Source organism: Lepus europaeus, chromosome 3, assembly GCF_033115175.1.
Source record: "Lepus europaeus isolate LE1 chromosome 3, mLepTim1.pri, whole genome shotgun sequence".
In the NCBI taxonomy this organism is placed as follows: Eukaryota; Metazoa; Chordata; class Mammalia; order Lagomorpha; family Leporidae; genus Lepus; species Lepus europaeus.
Window position 1 is genome coordinate 38,530,412 of NC_084829.1, and position 24,250 is coordinate 38,554,661.

Here is a 24,250-nt window from a genome sequence, read left to right on the forward strand (position 1 = left end):
GGGCCCGCGCGGCCGCCACGCGACGCTGTTCTTAGTTCACTAATGTTAGCCTTACGTAGGACAACGTCAGCCAGACACCTTGTACTGGGCACGCGGCAGACTGCAGCCAGTCCATTTCCTGTCCTTAGCCAGCCATCCTGGTACTGTAGTTTAGGGGTTGATGGTGGTTGAAATTGATTTCTGGCTGGTTACTAAGGTGCCTGCTAGCCATTGTATAAAATTAAAACATGAAGAATATTTTTTTTTGAGCATGGCTAGTGGACTTAAAGCAACACCACATACCTGTCACTGCTGGAGTCCAACTGAATACGCCTTAAGCGGAGAGCGCTCCGGCCGGAGCCGCGGAGGCCACCGAGGAGCGGCGCGGGGGAGCGCCCACGACGCACACAGCTTTGCCAGGAACTCTGTTTAGTGTTCGGCCTTTCACCTCTTCACTTGTCCTTAGTCCCAGTAGCCAGGAGACCTGATGGCCATGTGTGCCTTGGCCACAGGGGGCTACTGAGATTGGCCACGTGGCTGGGCTGGGTGGTGGCCTTGCTCTCCCACAGAGCTGGAAATGGGGGTGGGGACAGATTCTTAGAGAATTTTTTTTACCTGACTTGCTAAGAAAAAACTCATCACACAAGAAGAGAAACCGTAACCTCACTTTGAAAATTAGCTCCACTCAAGACTAGTCCACGCCCGAGACCCACCTTTTCTACACAGGATCCGTGGTCACGAGCAGCCGCCAGAGTGCGCCATTTGCCAAGTGCAGGGATCTGGCCGTTGATCAGTGAGGCTCATGGCGGCACAGCTCGGCCGGGTCTGCGGCCGGATTTCCAGGTGGGAGTCCTTTCACAGAGACGTCTCAGAGCCACCAGGAAGCAGACGTGCGGGGCCAGCTGCTCATCGACCCTGCGCTTCCCACCTGGCGGAGGACGCTGCACGGCCTCCACGCTCCTTTCTATGCAGCCCCACGGCCCGGCCCGGGGACAGCCAGTCCGCACCTGTCTCCTGGCAAGTTTAGTAGGGGAGGCAGCCTGCTTCCAGGCAGCGGGGTTGTATCTGGGTTGTCCCTGGAATGGTGGCCGTGGCCCTGGCCCTGGCCCCGCGCCGGCAGTGGTGTCTGCTGTGCTGGGGGGCTGTGGGGGGCTGCCTCTCAGCCCATGCTGCTGCAGCTTGGGCCAGGTGGGCCTGGCCGCCCTGTGTTCAGAAACGATTACCAGGCAGGTGGGCTGGAGCTGGGCAGACAGAATTGGGATTCCCTCGAGAGCCTGGGACGGGGGAAGCGGTGCCAGCGCCCCCTGTGATCCAGGAGGCTCCAGCAGAGGCGGTGCGGTCCGCCCTCACCCAGGCAGCAGCTCTCCTTCTGACAGGACAGCAGGCAGTCCGCTGTGCGCAGAGTGACAGCTGGGCGTCTGCGACTACAGCCGCTTCTCGATCCGAAATACTGAAACAGGAAATCATGCTCTTCCCCCCTCCCCCTCCCCCACCCCCACCCAGAGTGGCACCCGCTGCAGAATCTCCAGCCTTAATTCTCGCTTCAGGACCAGACCGGTGTCTTGCTCTAGGGCGGCCCAGGGCAGGGGGCCGGGTCTGCCCAGCGTTCACCACTGTCGCCAAGCCACGGCCCTCGGCCACTCCCTGGCCACCCTCAGTGAGGCGCCCAGCCTAGCCCCCCCGCCAGGCGACCCAAGCCCTTCCCAGCCGCCTCGGCCCCACCCAGGCTGTGCGTGGAGGCAGCAGGGGCGGAAGGAGTGTGGGGGCCGAGGCCTGTGGTCACTGCCCGCTGGAGGAGCTGGGGTCGGGAGGGAGGGAGGGGCTTGTTCCCTGCAGTGTCTGTTCTGTGAAGTTTGTTCCATGTAAGGAAAGCTTAAATTCTTGTATCTTTAAAAGAGAAAATCTTATTTAACCCTTTTGTGTTCTAGATTTACTTACACACATAGCCTAGAGCTCAGTTTTAGTTTTAACATTGTGAGAATATTAAAAGAATCTTGTAACTTTATTCTTTTTTCTCCTGCTGAAAAAAAAAATTAAACCAATCATATGAAAGTTCGGCCTTTTCTGTCTGTCCGGTCCTCCTGCTGGCCCTCTGCGCAGCTGGGCAAACGGTGAAATGTGTTCCTGCAGGGCCGGAAGAGGCTGGGTCCTGCCATGGCTCTCCTGGCAGCACCCAGGCTGCGGTGTGGCTGCGGGGCTCGGCAGGGGTGAAGTGGGGGTGGTGCTTCCCAGGGCCAAGATGCTGACCCCATGGTGCCTGGTGGAGGGCACAGGGCAGAGGCAGGTCAGGAGGCCGGGCAGCACCTCGTGGCGTCAGAGCAGCCTTGCCTAAGCCCACAGGAAGCCACAGGCGGGAGGAGGGACGTGGCGTCCAGGGAGTGACCACGGACAGCCGGGGAACGGTGGGGACCCCACAGGCACAGTCGTGGCAGAGGGGCCCAGGGCTCTCACAAAGTGCCCTCCTCTGCAGGAGCAGACAGATCCAGGGCTGAGGGAGGGCCTGGTGGGGAGCGCGGCCCAGGGCCGTCCAGGCAGCGCCGTCCAGGCAGCGCCAGGCTATCACGGGTGGTGTCGGCACCTGCCCTCGGCCTCCGTCAGCGCTCGGGAAGGCTGTTGGCCAAAGCGCCCCCGCCCCAGCCCCGCACTGGCCAGGTCCCATGTGGCAGGAGGGACCCCTGGTGGAGCCCGCCTGGCCCCCTCCCAGCACTCAGTCCTGCGGCCTTGCTCCTGGCGCGTGTTTCATCTCAGGCTCCCACGAAGGACCGCCAGGAAAGACCCTTCCGTGTAAACTTGGGCACGGCTGCCATCAGCCAAGGGACGGAGGATCGCAGGGATCTGCCAGCCCTTCTCCAGACACGGTCATGACTGGGGAGGGGCTCCCAGACTCGGACCACGTCCACGCCTGGCGCACTTGCCAGCAGGCACTCGAGGAAGTGGGGCGGCCCTTGCTGGGCCTCCGACCTGCGCTGTGCGGGGTGATGCAGCCACCTGCGTCTTCAGCGCATCTCCGACCAAGCGTTGCTTCTTGTGCGCTGGACTCCCAGGAAGCCTCTTGGGTGGCGTGGTGGCCATGGTGGCCGTGGAGGAGCCTCGAGACCTGCCACGTGTGGCGCAGGGTGCTGGTCTGGGAAGTTCTTGCATTCAGCAGAGGCGTGAGCTGGAGAGAGAAGGACTCGACCGTCAGCGTGTGCGCCACGCGGAGGCTGCCACTCGCCGGGGAGCCCCGCGCAGCGCAGCCTGTTGGTGTGACCACACCGCGCTCTGCAGTCTTCGGGATGAGCGAGGCCGACGTGGCCCGGAGTCAGAGCTCAAGCCACCTGTCACAGCGGCTCTTAAAATGCAACAACCATCCCCTCCCTGTCGTCTCTGACAACTCCCATCAAAAAGTGGAGCCCCTCCCCTTGAATGGGGGCCGGCCTTGGTGACTGCTTCAGACGGACACTGCATGGCAGATGGGCGCTTGCTGGCTCCCAGGCTAGATCTGAGGAGGACTTCACCGGCCCGGTGCTGACAGGTGCAAAGGCCAGCTGCTCACAGGCACCGCCGTCACCCAGCGGACGGTAACGGGGTGGGCAGAGTGCCACCTTGTGTGTTGCTGGTGGGAATGGAACGTGGAGCCGCCACGGTGGCAAACTGCTGGTTTTCCACAAAGTTCGACAGACCTGGCAGTTCCACTCCTAGGAACACCCCCAGTGGGACCGAGCGGCAGGGCTTGTGCACGTGTGGACACATTGGCAGCGCTCCTCACAACCCGCAGGTAGACACCGCCACCCGCCGGGGTGACGGGATGGAAACGGGACGGTCGTGTAAGTCAGCCACAAAAAGCAAGGCCAGTCATGTGCGACGTGCTAAGCGAGGGAAGCCAGCCAGAAGCTCACATGCATGATTCTGCTGACATGCGACAGCCAAAAGAGGGAACGTCACAGGGACAGGACGCAGACCAGTGGCCACCAGGGACTGGGCGCCAGAGAAAGTGGGTTCATTTTGGGATGATGAAGATGTTCTGGAACAAGATGTGGACACGTAACACGAGGTATTCAAATGCCACCAAGTATTAATTTCAAATGGCAAATTGTAGGTCTCTCCTCAATTGAAAACCACATGGCTAGTCCAAGGCCACCACTGGAGAGCACAGAGACCAGAGAGGCAGGGGCCCAGGGCAGGTCAGACATGTGACAAGTGAGCGAGTCCAGAAGTGACACAGGCCCAGCAGCGCTGAGCGGGGTGGTGACAAGCAGTTCCTGGCAGGCCCGACCACGCTGCAGGTGCCTGAGCAAGATACCGGATTTTATGTCACTAAGGCCTGGAGCGGTGGTTGGGTGGTGACAGGACCAGGGGAGGGCCGGCCCGGAAGGCCTGAGGTGGACAGGGACAAAGTGCAGAAGTCCCGTGCACCCCGGCTGCAGCAGTGCAAGGCAGGTGGAGGCGAGGGTTCTGGTACCTTCAGGGGAGTGCAAAGGAAGACCTGCCCCTCCCAGTCCTCGCGGCTCCTGCTAGGGTTCGTCATGGCCAGCTCGGCCTCTCCCAGGATGGAGACCTGAGCGCTCCTCCCCCAGCTGAGGGATGAGAGTTCCACCACGGCAGACACGGAGCCTTTGCTGCGCCTGCGCAGCGTTCACAGCGCTGCCCACACCCAGGTCCAAACAGGGCCACGTCAGCATCTCGGGTGGGCTCGGTCAGACACAGGTGGTTTGCCCAAGCTCCCAGGCAGTCTCAGCATGCAGCACGGTGGAGGCCACTGCTGCTCACTGCCAGGAGGCACAGTGAACTCGGGGCATACCCAGACTGGCTGGTGGCGGAGTCCCGAGTGTCACACAGTCCCCATCCAAACACCAGTGAGTCCACAGAACCAGAAACACTCCTGAAATTCACAAGGAACCACAAAAGACCCCAAGTCAATTAAACAAAAGTGGAGGCATCACGCTGCCTGACCCCAAAATATGCCAGGACACTCGCTCCAGCCGCAGCATGGCGATGGCATGAGATGGGCATACAGCATGGGCCAGAGCGGAGGTGCAGACACACAGCCGGCACCTCTGCTGTGGAGCTGCACACACTGGGGAAAGGTGTGGGAAAGTGGAAATGCAATCAGAGCTTCTGTCGCTACAAAATCAGCCAAAGTGGATCAGAGGCGTAAGTGTGAGACCTCAGAACTATGAAACTACTGGGGGGGGGGGGGGGCTAAGGTAAAAGCTTCATGACCTTGGTCTGGACAGGTTTTTTTTTTTTTTTTTTAATGCATTCAAAAGCAAGGCAACAAAAGCGACCAACGGGATTACAGCAGACTAAGAAGCTGCACAAAGGAAACCACCGTGGAGAGAGAGCCTACAGAATGGAATAAATATTTACAAACTATACAACTGATTCAGGTTAATGTCTAAAAATCTAAGAAACTGAAAGCAATAGCAGGGGTAGACCACGGCGTAGGCACACTTGGGACACCCGCCTGGGTTTGAGCCACAGCTCCACCCCGATCCTGGCTTCCCGTGGCTGCGCTCCCGGCAGGCAGCAGGTGATGACCCCGCTGACCGGCCAGCTCCAGCTGCTGCAGGTGTTTGGGGAGTTTCCTGGGGGGGGGGGGGTGAGATCTCTGTCCCTGCTTGTCAAGCATTTTTAAAATTTATGTATTTGAAGGGCAGAGTTATAGAGAAAGAGTCTTCCATCTGCTGGTTCACTTCCCAGATGGCCGCAAAGGCCAGAGCTGGGCCGATCTGAAGCCAGGAGCTTCTTCAGGTCTCCCCCATGGGTGCAGGGGCCCAAGGACTTGGGCCATCTTCTACTGCTTTCCCAGGCCATAACAGAGAGCTGGATTGGAAGTGGAGCAGCCGGGACTCAAACCAGCGCCCATATGGGATGCCGGCACCTGTGACTTTACCCATTTCTCCACGGTGCTGGCCCCTCAAATAATGTTTTAAAAACTCAATCCAACTTTAAAAATAGGCAATAGACATTTCTCAGAAGTTATAGAAATGGTGAACAGGTTTATGAGAAAATGCTCTGCATCACCAGCCATCAGGAAAATGCAAATCGCAATCACACGGCACCGCCTCTCCCTGGCTGAATGGCCGTTATCGACAAGGAAAATAAGTGTTGGCGAAGATCTAGGCAAAAAGGAATCCTTTTGCACGTTGTCGGTGGAAATTACATTAGTGGAACAACTACAGAGAACAGTACGGAGACTCCTAGTAGAACTACCATGTGACCCAGTGGTCCGGTGTACAATCAGTCTGCAAGAGACGTCTCTATTCCCGGTTTATTGCAGCACTGGCTACCACAACCAAGACCCATCAGCTGATGGATAAAGGAAATCCAGTACATGTAGGCCCCGGGGCTGGGTCCCCACTTGCTGGCTGCACGGGGTGGAGTCAGTGGGACCACTCGTGGCACCAAAGATGCCTCACCACCCTAGGAGAGATGCACCCGTTACCGTGTGCATGGGCCATTCTGCCCCAGGTGGCCCTCGGTGCTGTCACATCACACCTGACACACACAGCTGCTGCCGGGTCCCAGTGACGCCTTGCGTTTCCCACGGCACTTGCAAAATCAAGCAAGGTGAAATGCAGCAGTGTGCACCCTGAGCCAGGCCGCGTGCAGCAGGCCCCCTGCCCTGTGCTGATTCCCCCAGGGGAGAAGCAACTCCCACAGACCTGGCTCCCGACAAAACAGATCTGCTGTGCTGATGCCAACGTGATCTGCCGGCCTGGGACGAGGTGAGCAAGTTGCTGAACTTGCGGCACAGGGGGTGAACTTGGCCACCCTGGAGTCTGTGTCATTTCCCTCTAAATACCTGTTGGGGCTCTGAGGTGCTGCAAGTCACTGCTCCCCCAGCCTCCCTGCAGTGGGCCTGCCCCCAGCACAACCGGGCCCCTACCTGCCCCTGCCCTCCCGGTGACCCCTCAAGGCAGCAGCTGGGCGCGCCTGTGCAGAGGGGTCAGGCCCGGCCCCTCCCTGGGTCGGAACCTCCACTGGCTCCTGGCTCGCTCAGGAGCTCCACCTGCCCACCCCTTCCTCGGACCCTCCCCGACCCCCACCCCCACCCCCACCCCGCTGCTGCCCGGCACCAGCCAGGAGCATGTCAGACCCAGCGCCTCTGCTCTCCTGCACAGGTGCCTCCAGGTGGCCCTGGGTCCCAGGTCCCAGTGCCCGGGGCTTTGCTCAGCCATCCCTGGACCCCCAGTGCCCACACCCACCGTGTCCTCACAACCACTCTCTGTTGTCCATCACCGCGCGTGGGCACAACCTGTGTCTTTTGTCTTTTTGGTCCTCGCTGCATTCCTGGCTCTTTGGAAATGGCCGGCCCGGCCCGGCAGCTGCTGGGCGAGTGGGAGGGGCCGGGCGGTGCGGCAGAGCCCAGCACACCCTGCATCTGGTTTGTCTTGGGCAACACTTTGTTGAACACACACTGTTCTAGAAGACCCAAAGCTAGGAGGGTTTGTTCACGTGGTGATGCCTAACCCAGGGCCCGGCCACAGCACAGGCTCGGCAGGAGAGTGAACTCCGAGGTGACATCCACCCAGCGACGACGCTCAATGGGGACAGACACCTACCTGGTTCTCAAGTGACCACGGCTTGGTGTGAGACCAAGACCCGAGGTGGCTGCCCGCGTCAAGTGCAGCACCGCCGGTCCCCGAGCCCACAGGAGTCGCTGGAGATCCACGCCCGGCTGCAGGCTGCAGGCTGCAGGCTCCGACCCCCGCACGGGAGAGAAGGCGGGGAGGGTGGCAGATAAGGGAAGGGGACTCAGGTTCAACGTGGCGGAATTTTCTGCCCAGCAGAAATGGCACTGACTAGGCCGTGGGGCGTGGGCAGGACACGGGCCAGGAAGGACCGTAAGACGACAGCGCCCCAGCCAGGTCACCGCGTCCCTCCGCTCCATGCCAGGCTGCCACACACGCCAGCCCCTGTCAGAGCAACAACACCTGCTCCAGGGCTGTCTGCTGCCCTGCGCACAGGAGGCGGGGGCGCCTGGCAGATACCCCCTGGGGCTTGCGGAGACCAGTGTCCCCAAGGGGACTGGGGCTGTGGGGCCGGGCCGCACAGGGACGACACAGACAGGCACGAGGGAGCATCACTTTATTTCTAAAACAAAACCCACAGCAGCGTCGTCACAAACATGCACTTCGGGGTGGTTCTGACACAGCTGTGCGTCCGCGCCGAGTGAGCGCACAGCTCTGACAGCAGCGCTGCCGGCCGCCAGGAGCTCCTGGAGCGCAGAGTCCTTCCCAGCCCAGGCCTCACGGGGCCCTGCCCCCTCCGAGAGCCAGGGAAGGGGCCTGGGGGTGGTGCCCCAGAGACCAAGGGGTGGGGTGGGTTTAGCAGGAGCTCCTGGGCCCCGGAGCCAGTTCCAGAGGTGAAGTCCAAGGCCACTCTCCTCTTGCTTTTCCAGGCCCCGTGGGGCAGCCGCAGGGACACCAGTGCTGGGGAGAGCGCTGGGGGGGTTCCTGGCTGTTCCTCTGAGCAGGCACAGCCTGCTGAGTCCCTTCTAGAAAGCCACTGTGGGCACTGCAGCCGCCTTGGAGAGGGGCTGAGCCCCTCCATCTGTGGTGTCCAGGGCCCTGCCTCCCTGCTGTCCTGGCCTGCGGCGCCCTGCCCTATGCGCCGGCGCGGGCAGCTGGCGGAGGGCCCTGGAGAGACCTCGCTGCTTGGGGAGGGTCTCAGAGATCAGCTCCTGCCGCCTGGCCCCAGGTGGAGATGTGCCTGGGAGTGAACCCAGGAGCGCAGGACCAGGAGCAGCTGCCAGGGCAGCGTGCAGAGGCCAGTCCCCAGGGGGCCAGGCTGGGGTGGCCCCCCAGTGCTGCTCAGACCGGTGCTCTCACCATCTCGGGCCACAAACCCTGGGCTCGTCAGCTGGGGCAGGCCACCTGCAGGTGAGCAGGCTATAGCAGACCCTGCCCTGCACATCTCCGCTGCTCCTGCCCGCTCAGAAGAGCAGGGCCAGGGCCTCTGCGTCCCGCCTGGAGCTGAGGGCCAGTCTACTGGTTTTCAACAGCGGCACAGGACGGCTGTCGGGGCCACAGGCATGGTCCTTGACGGCTGCTGGCAGGGGCCTGGGCCGACAGGCGAGGGCAGTGCAGAGGGCGCAGGCTCCGGGTGGCGCCGCCATCCCTGCCTTCCCTGCTCAGGACCATACACGCTCGCTGTGAAGGGTCCGCGTGCAGACATCTGCGGGTGGAGGACAGCAAGGCTGGGGGGGGGGGGGGGGGACTGCAGCTCTTACAAAACAGGAAGCAGCAGCGACCCTGCTGGGGCAGGGAGGGGGGGACTCGAGTCTCGCTTCTGGCTGGGAGCTTGCAGGGTGTGGGGTGGGGTGGAGGGCTGGGGGCAGGACAGGGCACTGCAGCCAGGGCCCCGGGCGGAGCGGGCACGTCTGTCCATGAGCGAGGCTCCCCTCTCAACATTTTCACACTGAGTCACTTAAAGAGAGAGCAGCTCTTGTGCAGCGAGCATGTCCACCATCACCCTGTGCGCGTGCAGAGGGGCTGGCACTGTGCGCGCAGCACGGCCCCTCAGTCCCTGGGGGTACGGCCCCACCAAGCCCGCCATGCCTCCCCTGCCTCCTGCGCCCCGCTCCCACTCCCTCGCTCTTGGCCTGCAGCCAGGGCCTCCACGGCGCGGCCGCCTGCTAATTTAATATGCTGACAATAAAAGCCACGGTGGCGTGGGCCCGGGAACTGCGGTTTCAACCCAGGGCTGCTAATGAGCACTGAGCTCCCGTTGCCCTGTTGTCAGGACAAACACGCACCATCCACGGCTGCAGCACAAAACCACACCGAGCGCCGTGCCGGCGATGGCACCGAGGGGCAGGTGCTGGCCGTCTGTCCCTTCTTCTGCCACCTTCTTCCCTGGCCGAGGGAGGTGCTCCCGCACTCTGCACCTCCCTCCTCCCCAGGCAACTGCTAAATTCAAAACGAGGTCCGGCTCACGGGGCTGGTACCACAGCAGCCTGACAACCGGCCGACGGCATAACTACGGAGCAATTTTTTGCACAATTCAAAAACTCATTTCTTTTTTCTTTCTTCTTTTTTTTTTTTTTGCCAAGGAATCAGTCTAACAAACACATCCCACTCCTGCTGAAAATAATTTCTTCTCCCAACTCTTCTAGGAATAAAACACTTTTAATGTATTTGTCTGGGGCCAGCACTTCACTTTATAAGATTTAAAAAGTGTCGAGAGCAGTCCCGCACCATCCCAGGCCCCGGGTTCTAACCCAAACCAGCCGTGGGAAGGCGGGGTGGGCGCAGGGGCAGGTTTTCCTGGCTGTCCCGGTCACGCGGGGTGCCTCGCCAGCGGTCCCCGGAGCTGCCTGCACAAGGGGACTTCGGAGACCCTCCCCGAGAGCTCTGTCCAGAAAGCACCAAGGACAAAGGGCGGGATTTCTGGCCACGCCCATCAGTGTGTAGCTGGGGTACCACAGAAGGCCCCGTCAGTCTGTCCACGGGGCTGACCTCCGCTCATCATCCCCACAACCCGACGCCATCGCGGCCCCTGCAGCAGGCCTGAGGTGGGGGAGCCTCTGCTCCCCTCCCCACGCTCGGTGGTCTCCTTCCTCCAAGACTCCAGGGATCTCCCCACCCAGGCCAGTGCCCCCAGCTCTCAGGCACCTGCCGTTAGCCTCAAGGGTTAGGGACCTTTTCCAGCCCAACTGGCCGCAGGGAAGGAGTCCTACAGGACCAGACAGGCTTTGAGGAGCGCCGGGACCCCCTCTCCTGTCTCCATCCCTGGGAGATGTGGCCCTTGCCCTGGGCATGTGCCACCTAGACCTTGGTCTCTAGACTCAGCAGGACACTGGGAAGGGACCTCCTGGCCCTGAATCAGAAACCACCCAGGAAGGGCAGGGCTCCTGTCTGGTGAGGAGGCAACCAGACCAGTGTCTCCCTGGAGTCCTGGGCAGCTCTCCACCCAGGAAGGGGACCTGTGGGGCAAGTGGCAGCCCTGGCGGTGGGGGCCCTGAGACCTGTCCTTGGTCCTGTCCCCATCTTCCCTTTCCTTCTGCAGAGACGGAAGAAGGCAGTGTCCTTCAAGCACTGGGGAGAGGGGGGGGGGCGGGCAGGTGCTCAGCAAGGCGCTTCCCAGCAGGGGGCAGGGGGCAGGGGGCAGCAGGTGGAGGCCACGGCAGTGCAGTGTCTTTCAGATGTGGTGCTGAGCCGCCAAACCGGCAGCAGCTTCCAGAGCCTAGGAGAGAGCGGCGGCCTGGCTCTCCACCGCTTCCCCAGGTCAGTGGCCGGGCTCCAGGCTGGGGCTCCTGGACAGGTGACTGCGATTTTAACAAGAAGCGCTGCACAAGACATTGCATTCACTGACCTGCAGCTCTGGTCCGTCTGGGCGGGGCTGCACCGCGGGAGCACGTGCTGAGTGGGCGAGAACTCTCCACTAATTGGCAGCAGGGGCTGGACGCTAACAGGCCCACACGGGCGGCTCCCCACCGTGAGCAAGCCCCCACCATTCATCACAGGAGCGCCTGACACCATGAAATGGTGGGCACCCCGAGGCGTCCACGGCCGCGCACAGCAGGGACTTGGACAGAGACCAGGACTGGGGAGGAAGCGCTGAGCGCAGTGTCTCGCTCCAGGCCACGGCGTCCCCGCCTGTGCACAGAACCAGCGTCCCGGTTCCTCACACAGCCTGGTGCCAGCGCCTACTGCGGTGCGGAGAAACTGGTCAACGTCAAGTTGACCCCTGGGCCCTTTCTGTCTGCCCGCCCACGGCTTTAGGATGCGAGGGCCCTCCCCTGGCCTCCAGGCAGGGTCACTGGACTCTGTGCCGCGTGGCTGCAGAGCAGTCGGAGCAAGGGCCCTCAGCAAGGATGCGCCACAGCGAGCCACAGAGTCCCTCCCCAGCCGAGCCCCGTGCTCTCCACCTCCGCCCGGTCCGAATGTTAACATCACCGCCCTGAGCCTTCCCGGGGTCGCAGGCTGGGGACTCCCCGGAGCGGCAGGTCAGTAACAGCAGTTCGGGCGTCCAGGGACTGCTTCGCTCGAGTGAACGTTGTTGAACTTCCTCGAAGGAGCTCCCCGCGGAGCGCCCGGACTCTGCTCCACCCCACGCGTGACCACTCAGTGCTACGGAAGGGAAATGACAGTACCAAAGGGGCCCGGAACGAGTGACTTGCTGTTTGAGCACTTCTAAAAGATCTGGAACACCTGTGATTCAGCAGACGGCGAGGAACTGCGAGGGGGGAGGACGCACGCGGCTGCCGGACAAACTCTACTGAAGCCCCTCCCTGAGGGCCGCCTCTGTCCCAGCACGGCCACGGCCACGGCCAGTCTCTGACTTCCTTCTGCAGAGGGAGGGGCTTCATGGCGGACTTGATGAAGACTGAAGACCCGTTTGCTCCCCCTGGAGACCAGCCCGATTTGAACAAATTGAGAACAAAGCAGGCCCTTTCGGTCCTTGGAGAAAACCTGTTCTGTGTCCCGTTTGCAGTCAGGTCTGCTCCTCCCTGGGGAAGGGGGGGGGGGGAGTCCACAAAGATCCCTGCTCAGGGAGGACCCAGTTCCTGGGCCCCCGAGTCCCACCTGCTCCGCTGCTGCCTCTATTGGTGCTGCCGGCTGGGGGAGCGTGAGTTGCCCGGGCTGGGGGGCAGCGAGCTGCCGCTGGGGGCCCGCAGGGCGTGGGGGTCGAGCTGCTGACCCGCGGGGTTGCCGTCTCCTGTCACTGGTTCCTCACTGCTTTCTTCCTTCTGGCTGCTCTGCTGCTCCGGACACTCAAAGTGGACACAGTGGAACACCTGGCGGAGAGGAGAAGACCCGTGAGGGGTGGCCGGCCTGTGACCCCGGAGCCCGGCTTCGGCGCGGCCATGTGGGAGTTCCAGGAAGTCCTTCCCAGGGCAGCAGGTTCCACCGGTCAGCATAAGAGCAAACGCGGGCCCTGCCCATGGACTCTCCTGAATCCTCTCACAGGACTGCTCCAGTTTGTTCGCGCACCTGTAGGTCCTTTGTCCCTTGTGACTGACTTGATTCCAGCATTTGGCAGCGGGCTAGTTGGGGCCACCCAACACCATGAACACACTAAAAGCCACTGTACGGGCACTCTAATGGGGTGAACGCAGACTACCTCTCAGCTGCTCTGAGAAAGACCCGCAGGGCACGGCTCCAGAGGACCCGTGCTTGTCTCCAGCAAGGCCCTGACACTAAGCACACCCTGCCCAGGGGCAGCCCTCAACCACACACGGCTCAGTCCAGCCTGGAACAGACACCCTTAACCTGGAGGGCTGGGGGGTGGGCTGCACCCCTGCAGGGGCCAGGAGAAGCCAGCCTACTGTCAGCCCTAACACAGCACCGACAGGCACAGGTAGACAGGGGTGAGTTGTGGCCTTGACCTTGAGAATACAGTGCGTGGTCGGGGGTGGTGATGTAGGAAGCTGGAAATCAGCCCACGTGTGTGTGAGAGGGGCCTGCGGAAAACACAGCACCCGCAGAAGCCCACCTGGGAAGCAGCCCCGGATGTCACACTTCAAAGTCCTGCCAGACCCCGATAACTTTCCCGGTGGTCTCAGCCTCCCCCAAGGGAAGCTCCCAGGAGACTCCTCTCTCCTCAGCACCAAATGGGCCACCTGGCCTGGTAACACGGAGCCCTGACACCTCCCCAGCCTTCCTCCAGGGCAGACACCCTAGGGGACGCTCCCGTGCCTGGTGCCAGGTGTGCCCCAGTCCTCAGCACTGAGCAGTGAGACCTGGGAAGGAATGTTCTTTGTCCTGGAGGGAAAAGAACTGGACGCACCCCCTTAAAAGCTGCAGTCTGAAGACAGACTGCACACACTCAGCACTCGGCTCTCTGCTGAGCTGCCCGCCTGGCCTGCTGGGTGTACGCTCTCCATCTAACCACACAACCTCGCTTCCCCCCAGTCTGAGCGACTGGGCACTCTCTCCCAGGTTCTGTCTGGAGAGGTGCCCATCCGTTCTTACGGATGCCCTACTCCAATAAACCCTGCTGTCTTGCTTACCCTTGCTCTCTGTCTCACGCCTGAATTCTTTCTTGCGTGAGGACAGGAACCCCAAACCACGCTCTCTGCTAACAGGGCTGGTGCGTGTGGCACACACAGTGCAGACGGAAGACACAGAAGTGCAGGGCAGGGAAGGAGGTGGGCAGTGAGGGACGCTGGCCGCCGCCTTCAGCCCACACAGCATCTTCTCTCAGCCATCGGCCCAGCAGGCCCCTCGAGGGGTCCACTCCCCAGGTGCCTGTCCGGATTCTCTGAAGGGCAGGCACCCCAGCCTCTGCCGTGGGCGCTTCAGTCCGAGGTCCGAGCTACACAGGTGGACTTCCCAAGAAGCAGACTGGCACTTTTAAGGGAACTGACTTTTCAGATGCTCAAACTTCCTTCGTTCTGAGACTGCCTGGAAGTAAGCCTTGCTCCACAGTGACCCTGCCCGCCTCGCAGGAGGCCTCTGGGCTGCCGGAGCACCCATACCTCCCTCACACCGACTGCCGGACTGAGGGCGACCCTGGCTGCAGCGCACGCACAGCCCGGGGTTTGTCTTAGATGTAGCAGGAACTCCTTCCAGACTTGTGAAAACCATTTCCAGGATGCAGCAGCTAGAGCCCAGGGATGACGCCTGCACCGAGGGGCCGCGGCCGTATTCAGTGAGCTAGAATCCATCTTATCGACCATGCTGCCAGCCACCTCCTCCTAGGAGTCCGTCGTCACTCCCCTTCATGAAGGTTTCCTTCTTTCTATCTTACATTCACGAGAACGGTATTTAAACTTCGGGGGAAATGCTTTATCCACATCTCAACCTAAAATGTTCAAAGGACTACACTTGCCCTCAAAGCTCTTTTGGGGGTTCTGCACACTGTGGAGGGGCTGAGCCCTCGGCAGAGTTCCTCCCACAGTCACCAGGCAGCCCCTGGGGGCAGAAATAGGAGTAAGGCCGCTGGGGAGGTGAGAGGGGAGGGGCCTGAGGACACTGGTAGGCTGGGCTTGTGATGGGACAGGCACTGAGGGGGGTGTGCACACCACCAGAGAGACTGGGGCTGTGGCCGGGGTCTCACGGCTGCAGACAAAGGCAGGAGAGCAGTTGGAAGCACACATCCTGGAGAAACCCCTAGTACAGCCCGAGCTCTCCGAGCAGCGCCACCACGGCCAAGGCTTTCTCTCTGCTCTCCACTTCTCCTGAATTAGCCAAGGCCCTAGATTATAGGGTTGCAGCCTGCAAAGACGTTGTTGAACCACAGCGCAAATGCTGAGATGGAGCTGGCCTCTGGTGATGCACTTGCAAAGGCCTGCAGGGTGTCTGGTGTGGACAGCTAGGGGCAGCAGCCCATGGAGAGCCCACGGGGCAGGACACAGGGCTGGCTTCTCTGGCCATCCCACTGTCACCTCACTGCCTCTCCTGACGTGGGGACTGCTGGCTGATGAGGAGCCACTGAACTCCGCACTTGCCCATGCTTGGTGAGTTCACTCCTGGGGAAAGACCCATTTAGTTAGAGGATTGGGCACTGGTGCCCAGTGAGGACAGGGCAGGGCTGGCTGGACACCTGCCACTCTACAGAGGGAGGGCCAGGTTGGGGAGGCAGGGCAGAGTTGTGAGACTGTAGGGGGCTCAGCAGGCACCCAGCTAGACAGAGGGGCTGCTCCCTTAGGGGAGTGCTCCGTGCTGCCTGGCACACTCACACGCATTCTGTCCACATCCAATGTGAACACACGTATACCACACAAGCCCCGGTACTTTGGCATCAGGTTCACAGAGGAGACAAATGTCGTCATCAACTGTGGCGTTATATTGAAGACACAGATTCTGTGCTGCCCTTCCCGCATCGCTGCTTTCTCCATGTTCCTGTTTCAATTCATTTCCCGACCACTGTTTCACACTTCACATTTCCAAGTCTAAGGCAAGGTGGACAGCCCGCACACTCTGCTGGCTTGGTCTCTGTGTTCTGGCCGCAGCCCTGTTCTCCTAGAGCCGATTCCTCTCCCTGAAGGCCAGGTGCTTGGTCACTGCCCTGATGTGGGGTCTCCTGGGGCCCCTCTGCGGCTGTGCCTCATGGGAGCTAGCTCCAGTGAGCCCCGTGTCTCCCCCCTCCCCTTTATGTCAAATCTCCTCCGGGCATCTGTCAATGCCAGCAGGGCCCAGGGCACACTCTGCCCCGGGCTAGGAGGGTAAACCTGAAAGTCTTCCCCTAAGTGGCAACTCTGGACCCGCCCTTCTCCTTAGCTCTACAGTTCTAAGAATTCTGAAGTAGAAAGACCTTCTCGGGGGGTGGGAGTTAGTGCCTGGGTCCCTCTTGCCTCATGTGCACCCCTCTTTCTGGACATCTGGGTAGGCTCTGGTGTGCAGCCTGGTGTAGAGCCCTGCCTCCCACCCTCTCGAGCTTCTTATAACCCAACAAGCACTCCATTCTTTTTATTATTATTATTTGGAGCTACAGAGAGAGGGAGAAGTCTTCCATCTGGTGGTTCACTCTCTAAATAGGTAGGGCTGGGCCAAGGCTGAAGCCAGGATCCCAGAGCATCATCCAGGTCTCCTACATGGGTACAGGGGCACAAGGACTTGGGCCATCTTCTACTGCCTTCCCAGGCATATCAGCAGGGAGCTGGATTTGAAGTGGAGCAGTCGGGACTTGAACTGGCGCCCATGAAAGATGCCAGTGTCTCAGGTGGTGGCTTAACCCGACATGCCACAATATCGTCCCTTTCCCGCCTTCTCCTCTCCAATACAACCCAGCTGTCCTCTGGCCCCGCCGCCTGGAAAGAGTGACTTCTGAGAGGGAACACACTGGGTCTTGCTGCCTGGCTGCGTGCCCTGCTGGTTCCCCGGTTATGGCGTAACCCTGCTCTCTGCCCCGTCGGCGTCTCAGGAGGCTGCTGCTCAGAGCCCTGGCTGACACTGGTCCCAGAGCTGACTCACGCTGCCCCTCTCCTTGTGGCCTCTTCTGCCCTTCTTGTATCGAATGGTCTCCCTCAGTGCTGCTCATCTCAGGTGAGCTGTTCACCAGCCAGCCCGAGAGCCTGCGGGCACCTGCTGCCCCAAGGCCCGCCCCTCCCTGCCTTGGTCAGTTCCCATCTGACTCAGGAACCAAGGCTTGCTCATCCTTTCTCCCACTTGGGCCTTGCACAACAATAAACAAATCAATAAAAAACAAAACAAAGAAACAAAAACCCTGGAGCGAGAAATAAGCCACCTCTGAGCGGGCTCTTGCGGACGGCTCCTTCCCCAGGATGCAGCTCCTTTCTGTGGAAGGAGCCCACACGTGAGGGATCCTGAGGGGCAGGGCAGGTCTCTAGGGAGCACCCAACCCCCGGTCCACGGCCTGACTCCTGCTGCTCCCACTGCCAGCACCCGGGGGACAGTTAATGTTATTGTTACACACTGTAAACGCTCTAGGTGGAAGAGAGTTTTACAAACGGAGTCGGGGGAGCCCTGGAGTCAGCGAGGAGCCGAGCACACAGTGGGTGCACAGTGAACAAGGTGAGGGCAGCAGCACTCAAGGCTGGGAGGACGGCTCTCTGCAGCAAGCTTGGGGGGCAGAATGCACACATACGCATTCCCCCGCCAGCCTGTGCGGCCCCACTGGGGGCTCCGGACCCCGGCAAAGGCACAGTGAGACCAGCGGACACGCAGCAGCCAAGCCAGGAGCTCTGGCTCTGCTCGGACCACGTGGGCTCACAGGAGGGTGTCCGGGGGCCAGGGGATGCTTCCCGGGGGAGAAGACATCGTGAGGGACAGGCAGCCAAGCAAGGAAGAGTCCGAGGAGTGAGGATCTGTGTGTGGAGGGAAGAGGGGAGCCACTGCTGGTTCTCAAGCCAGAGAGCCAGGCTTGCCACACTGGCGGTGGGGGCAGCAGAGGCAGGACCGACTTGGTCCAGTGGAAAAGGGCAGACGCCAGCAACTCCTGGCCACAGGAGGGTCACAGAGACCTGGCATCTCCTGGGGCCACGTGCAGGGTGCAGCAGTTAAGAGGCCAGCTGAGGTGCTGTCTCCCACCTGCAGTCCCTGGGCTTGATGCCGGGCTCTGGCTCCTGACTCCAGCTTCCTGCTAGTGCCCTCCTGGGAGGCAGTGACAATGCCTCGGGGAGTTGGACCTCTGCAATGCATATGGAGACCTGGAATGAGTCCCTGGCTCCCAGCTTTGGCCTGAACTAGCCCAGCCCATCCATTGTGGGCATTGGGGAGTAACCAGCAGATGGGAGCTCTGTCTCTCAAATAAGTAAAAACACAAAAAACGCTAGTACTCCTTAAATTAAGAAACACTGGGGAAGGAGTACATGTTTGTGGTGACAAATTGAAATAATACAAGTGTTTAAACAAAGTAGACAGCAAAGAGCCCTACATCTTGGAATCCCCAAGTAACACCTGGCACTCTGGAATCCATAGGAAGGAGTAATTTTTACAGAAAAAAAGAACAAACCCAGAATTATTAGATAACTGACCCAATGACTGACACAGGAAAGCAAAGGGGCCACCATGGCCTTGGGGACCCTGTGGTGCTGCGGGGGCACAGCGGTGGCCCTCAGGTGGGCACCAAGATTCTCCTAGACTCTTGCTCTCTTGTGTTGTTAATCCTCATGCCCTCACTGAGCATGGCCTCTGCCCAGTGTTTACTGCAATGACTACTGGCAGGGTCTCACAGGCGGGTGTGGGCGCAGGCAGGGTGGGGCTTCCCTGCAAGTGCAGAGTGGGATGCTGGGGCTCAACCAGGACAGGGCAGCTCTGACGCCTGCCTCTCACGCACGGTCCTGAGTGTGTGATCTGTGATCCTGTGGCAGCCTGGAGCCCGTGAGAACGGATTCTGCCCGGAAGGGAGCTTAGGGAAGTCAGTGAGAGGAGGCCCTGGAGGGTGGGCAGGCAGACAGGGAAGGGGATGAAGGGGGTCTTTCTGGATCAAAGCCACCTCCCCAGCACCGGCCCACCTGCTCTGCCCCGTGGAACAGGACGCTGGGCTCAGCCACCAGCCCTGAACCAAACACAGCAACCACACACGCTGACACCTGCCCAGCTCCTGGACACTGCAGACACTTAATGAGCACCGTGTGTTTGCATTTTATCATCATCATGCACAAGGGACCCAGGGAACTGTCAGATCTGCCCATCGTCCACTGTGGTCAGCCTGGCAGGGCATGCGCCGTGGGCTGCCACGCCTCTGTTCCTTTCAAGAGGAAACTGGAGGAGAGCCCACTGGCCCGGGGCAGCTGTCACTCCCAAGGGGAGATGGGCCTCTGGAAAGGAGCCCCGGCCTGTCCCACCACATCCCCGAGCTCCACAGCCCACTTCCCGTTCCCATTGGGCACCTCTGGGCTTTCCTGCAGGTGCACCAGCAAAGTCCCGAGTTTCTCTCTACTCAGAAGCTCATGCGATTCAATTTCTTCCCTGCGAAGCTTCCCAAGACTGCAGTATCCCCCGGACAGGATGTGACCAAAAGTGAATGAGGCATACAGGGCAGAGTCGCACGGCTGATTTATGCAAAACCATTATTACGGTCTCCGCGTCATTTTCCCTTCCCTTCTCGGCAATCATGTATCCCATTAGCCTGTTTGATTGCCGCTGCTCACAAAGGGGCACCTTCGCTGAACCATCTTCAATGGCCTCCGGATCTGTCCCCTGAGAGGAGCTGGCTAATTTGGAATGTAGTCGTGTGTACGAATCCGACACAGCCCCCGTCACAGTCCGGGTGTCCTTTTCTGAAGCTGCTGTTTATTATCACACTGCCTTGCTTCTCTGGGAGCCGTAATTCTCGACATGTCTGAGACGGCCTGGGGAGTTCTTTTCTCCCTGAACTCTGGACGGGGTGGATGCAAAGGTGCTAGCCCCTTCCCGGCAGTCACACTCAAGTCGTGCCTGGCTGCTGTCTGCCGCCCCTCGCTGCAGGGATTCCCCGAACACTATTTGCTCAACATTTTCTTCAAGGTGTTTCTTTTCTTTTTTTTTTTTTTTTAAGATTTATTTATTTATTTGAAAGGTGGAGTTGCAGAGAGGGAGAGAGGCAGAAGCAGAGAGAAAGAATCTTCCATCTGCTGGTTCACTCCCCAAATGGCTGCCATGGCAGGGCTAAGTGGATCTAAAGACAGGAGCCAGGAGCTTCTTCTGGGTCTCCCACTTGGGTGCAGGGGGCCAAGCACTTGGGCCATCTTCTGTTGTTCCCAAGGCCATTAGCAGGGAGCTGGATCTGAAGTGGAGTGGCTGGGACTGGAACCGGCGCCCATATGGGACGCTGGTGGCTTAACCCACCTGCTGCGCCACAGCGCCAGCCCCTCTTCAAGGTTTTTAAAAGCAGAAGCCTCTGATAATTTTCCCAAAGTGGCCAAGGAATTCTTCGTGAACCACAGTAGAAATTGGGAGAACTTATTAAGTGTTGATCAATGACTTTATCTTCCTGTCCCGGTTTCTCCTGAGTAATTCCTACCACGCGCTTTCACGCCGACCGATACAAATAGGATTTCTGATCTGAGCTTTCAGCTTTCGTCTGCAGGGCGACACATCTTTACAAAGTAGGTGCCCACCTCCCTGTGATGTCTGTGCCCGTCACACGCAAAGCCACGGCTCCTGACTGGCACGCCCCTGAAGACCCTATGTCCCTTTCTAAGTGGCTGGCATGGGAGCCCCACTCATCTACCCAGGGCTCAGCACACCACCCGCCCAGCCACGCTCACCAGTTCTGTCTCTCTAGGGCTTGTCTCAGAGCAGGCGTCAACTGTCCATCTACAGACCACAGCGATAAAAAGGAAGACTGCTGCTTCCTACAAAATACCCTTTTCATAAGCCCTAGTTTTACATGTGCACGTGAACAGCCAACACATGCTTTTCAGTTAAGGAACAGTTCTGAAATTGTGAGCAACACTTCCGCACAGGTACTCCATCCTGCCGAAGCATGGAAGTTTCTGGATGAAATGTGCACATATGGCAACAGTGCTTTAACTTTCCAATGTGACTTTTCCCACTTTCCACCCAGGCCATGGGTCCCGCGGATGCCTGGAAGGAACCCCACTGCTTACAAGGTTCTGGGAGTGAAGCCTTCCGATATCTATCATCCCAGGCAGCACTGGAATTCCTGGTTTCTGGTTTTGAGTACATACACTGCAGAGTTCTTAGTGTGAGTGTTTAGCACGCACACTCCAGCATTCTGGGGACAGACTCACATTCCTGGTCTTAACGTGGCTGCAGAATGATAGAGATATCTTTCAGTTTTTCTAACTAAGAAACAAACAAAAAGGAAGTGTCCTTGTTCCCAGCTTTCTGGGATGTCTGGCGGATGTGGCCTTACCAATGTCCCCTTCTCACTGGACAGGTGCTCAAGAGCCCGGCTGCGGCCCTGCTCTCTGCACAACACCGCCACCGTGGCCCAGCTGCTCGGGCAGTTCTCCGCTTCGTGGCCAGTTTCTCCAACAGCTCCAGCTGCGCGGAGACTTCCGGCCTCCCATCCAGCTGCTGGCTCCGCGATGGACACCCACGTTTCCACTCATCTCTTCCTGGGGCCAGATGAGGACACAGAACTGCTGCTCCAACAACAGGTGGAAGACTGCGCAGCATGTGAAACAATGGCGTGTGCGCCCAGTGCTGTACTGCTTCTCCTCACTTTTCCTAACAAAATCGTTCGTAACAGACACTTACGCAAAGATGCCCATAAAAGGTCTCCTGTTATAATTATGCAACAAAATAAACACTTCTATGCCTTCTTCCCATCTAGCTGGGAAGGGACTTTTCAGATTCAGTTCAGTCTATTTCAAGAATCCTATTACAAGAATCCTGAGAGCAGAGAGGTGAGGTGACTTGGGGTCCCACAGCTGGCTGGAGGTACGGCCGGCCAGGCCCATCTTCTTGGTCCTCATGTACGTTTGTGGCTGTTCCTCAGGGCGTGCTGCCAGGCCCTTCTCCTCAGCCTGACTCTGCCGAGGCTCCTGGCCCTGATCATCACATGCATGTGTAATCCTTAAATCCACGTTCTTGTCTGGACTGCTCCCCTTCCACGGCTTCTCCCGCGCCCGGTATTCTCCCGCAGCTAAAGCTTCCAGATCAAAACCAACACAGGTCTCTCCCCTCCCGTGCACAGGGGGTCCTGGCTTTGTGCCATCCTCTAGACTGTCAAAGTGACTCCTGAGAGCTGTTTCCCTGGGAACCCCACGCCCAGACTCTGGTCCCTGGTCTGATCTGTGGAGGGGCAGCTATGTGCCACTCTGGGGACTGGGGACACAAAGATGCCACAGCACAGTCCCTGCTCTCAGGAGCCACAGTCAGCCTCCCGCTGGGACTATCCTACAAACACCCAGGTGCCAGCTGCCCTGGACCTGACCATGCCTGTGCCCAGCCCTGCTCTCCCTCGCCCCCTTCTCTCTAGTCCTGGTGTACTCCATTCAGGGCGACTTCTGTCCCCACGCAGGTTCTTTGTACATGACCCCCTCAGCCACAGGGACGTGACACCCCTGGGGGCCAGGTTCTTTCTCCGGCACAAGTGGAGTCTGACGGCTGGCAGCCTGCAGACGGGAGTTCCCACACCTCTGCCACAGGGCTGTGGGCTTCCTCACTGTTGCCGACCGGCTGGGGGTCGTGGCCCCGGGGGCCTGGCCCATCCAGTCTGAGCGCTGACGCTCTGGGTAACTATCACCAGCCCACAGGGGTGTTTACCTAGCTGTTGCTGTCATTTTGTAAAGCAGTCTGTTGCCCTGTTTTACACCCCCCTCAATGGAGCCACATGTTGCTATGGGAACAGGAATGGCATTGGAAGCCCAGAACCACTCAGAGGCCTGACAGAGCCCATAAATAAATTCTGTCTCACTCCACGCTCTGAGCCGAGTGGCCCTGGAGGGCAGCTCAAGCAGCCACTTGCAGACTTCCCGTCCTGCCGGCGCTGGCTCGGGCAGACCCGCCCGTGACAAGCTCACAGGCTGGTGGCCCTCCCCGACACTGCGGGAGCAAGCCAGCTGAGCCGTCTGCAGCCGCACCTGCCGACCCCTCCACAACAGAATCTGTCTACAACGAAGCCAGCCCAAGACTGGCGACACTGGATCCATTTCACAGATGAGGAAGGCTCTCTCCCCGCTCAGGGCCAGCCCTGCGTCTGTCCACGTCAACAGGTGCAGCCATGGGCATGTCACCCAGAGCTAAGTGCTCTTCAAGGGGGGATGGCATCTGTCAGCCAGGGAAGCTGCAACCGCCTTCAGGAAGAGGCCGCCTCGTGTACCCCCTCCATCTAGCACGGCTAGTGCAGTGAGCCCACCTGCCCGTCTCCCTCAGAGCCATCGAGCCAGGGGCCGGGGTGGAGCAGGACTCACTCCTACTTATTATTTCTTATGTCTTTCTGGGACAGGGAGCAGCCTACATGCTAAGGGCCAGACAGCCTGAACTCAAAGCCTGCCTCTGCTACTGCATGGTGGGCTGACCCTCTACACACTGGCCAGCACCTCTCAGCTTCCGTTTTCCCACTGACATTTCCATTTTGCTCAAAACTAAACATTTTACCATGACAACTACACATCAAAAGGTGCGCCAGATAGAAAAGCACCAAGTGTTGAATAGGTACCCAGCGAACACCCGTATAAACACCACCTGGTTCAAGAGCCAGTGCCTGGGTCAAGAACCTGCTCACGCCTCCTCGTCCCCGCCTGGCATGAGCCTCTCCCCTAAGAAGGCCACCATGGGGCTTAGGGAACGATCACTCCCTTGCCGCCCTTCCCTAGTGCTTCCACCACTCATGCGTGCACAGACGTGAGCACTTCGCTTTGTCACAGGAATGGGACCCTACTGTAGGTGCCGCGAGCATTCTTTGGGTTCTGGCCACAAGCTTGCTGTCCTGCTCATCCCCATGGATCGTGGTCCACTGTGTGATGACTGCTATGTGAGGGACAGGCAGTGGTATCTCTTTAGGTCTAGGACGAGAGCACCCCCATTCCTGCAGCCTAAACTCACACAGGAGCCCCTCGAGAAACTGCGCGTGGGGGTGGAGACGCTCCGCCACAGGCAGGCGGTGGCCCGTGTTCACTTGGAGCAGATGGTGCTAAACCGCGCCGAGAGCCAGCGCCAGCTCTGCCCGTCAGCACTGGGTGATGAAGAATGCCTGGTCTCAGTAGCTCTGCACCACTTAGCGCCGAGGCTCATCGTCCTGAAGACGCACCTACTTCATGGAAGAGGATTAGCGATGTGATAAACAGAGGGCTTGGTACAGGGGCTGGCATACAGCAGGTGCTCAGTGAGTACTAGCTGCCGCTCTTGTGATGTAGGACAATTAAGTTTACTGTACGGGTCCTAAGCTATAAGATGCTGAGGTATCTGGTACATATACTTTCCCACAGATATTTCTGGCTTCTGATTTAAGAACATCTTCTGTATGATTATAGAAACTC

General features: G+C 59.5%; 1 protein-coding gene across 2 annotated transcripts in view; it reads right to left on the reverse strand.

Annotated features, from left to right (window-relative positions):
* Positions 1 to 12,511: 12,511 nt before the first annotated feature.
* Positions 12,512 to 24,250, reverse strand: part of BTBD9 (BTB domain containing 9) — a 453,793-nt gene continuing 442,054 nt past the window's right edge. For both annotated transcript variants that reach the window (XM_062186048.1, XM_062186049.1), the window contains exon 11: positions 12,512 to 12,706. In XM_062186048.1, coding sequence (XP_062042032.1) covers positions 12,512 to 12,706 — 195 coding nt within the window. The remainder of the gene's footprint in view (positions 12,707 to 24,250) is intronic.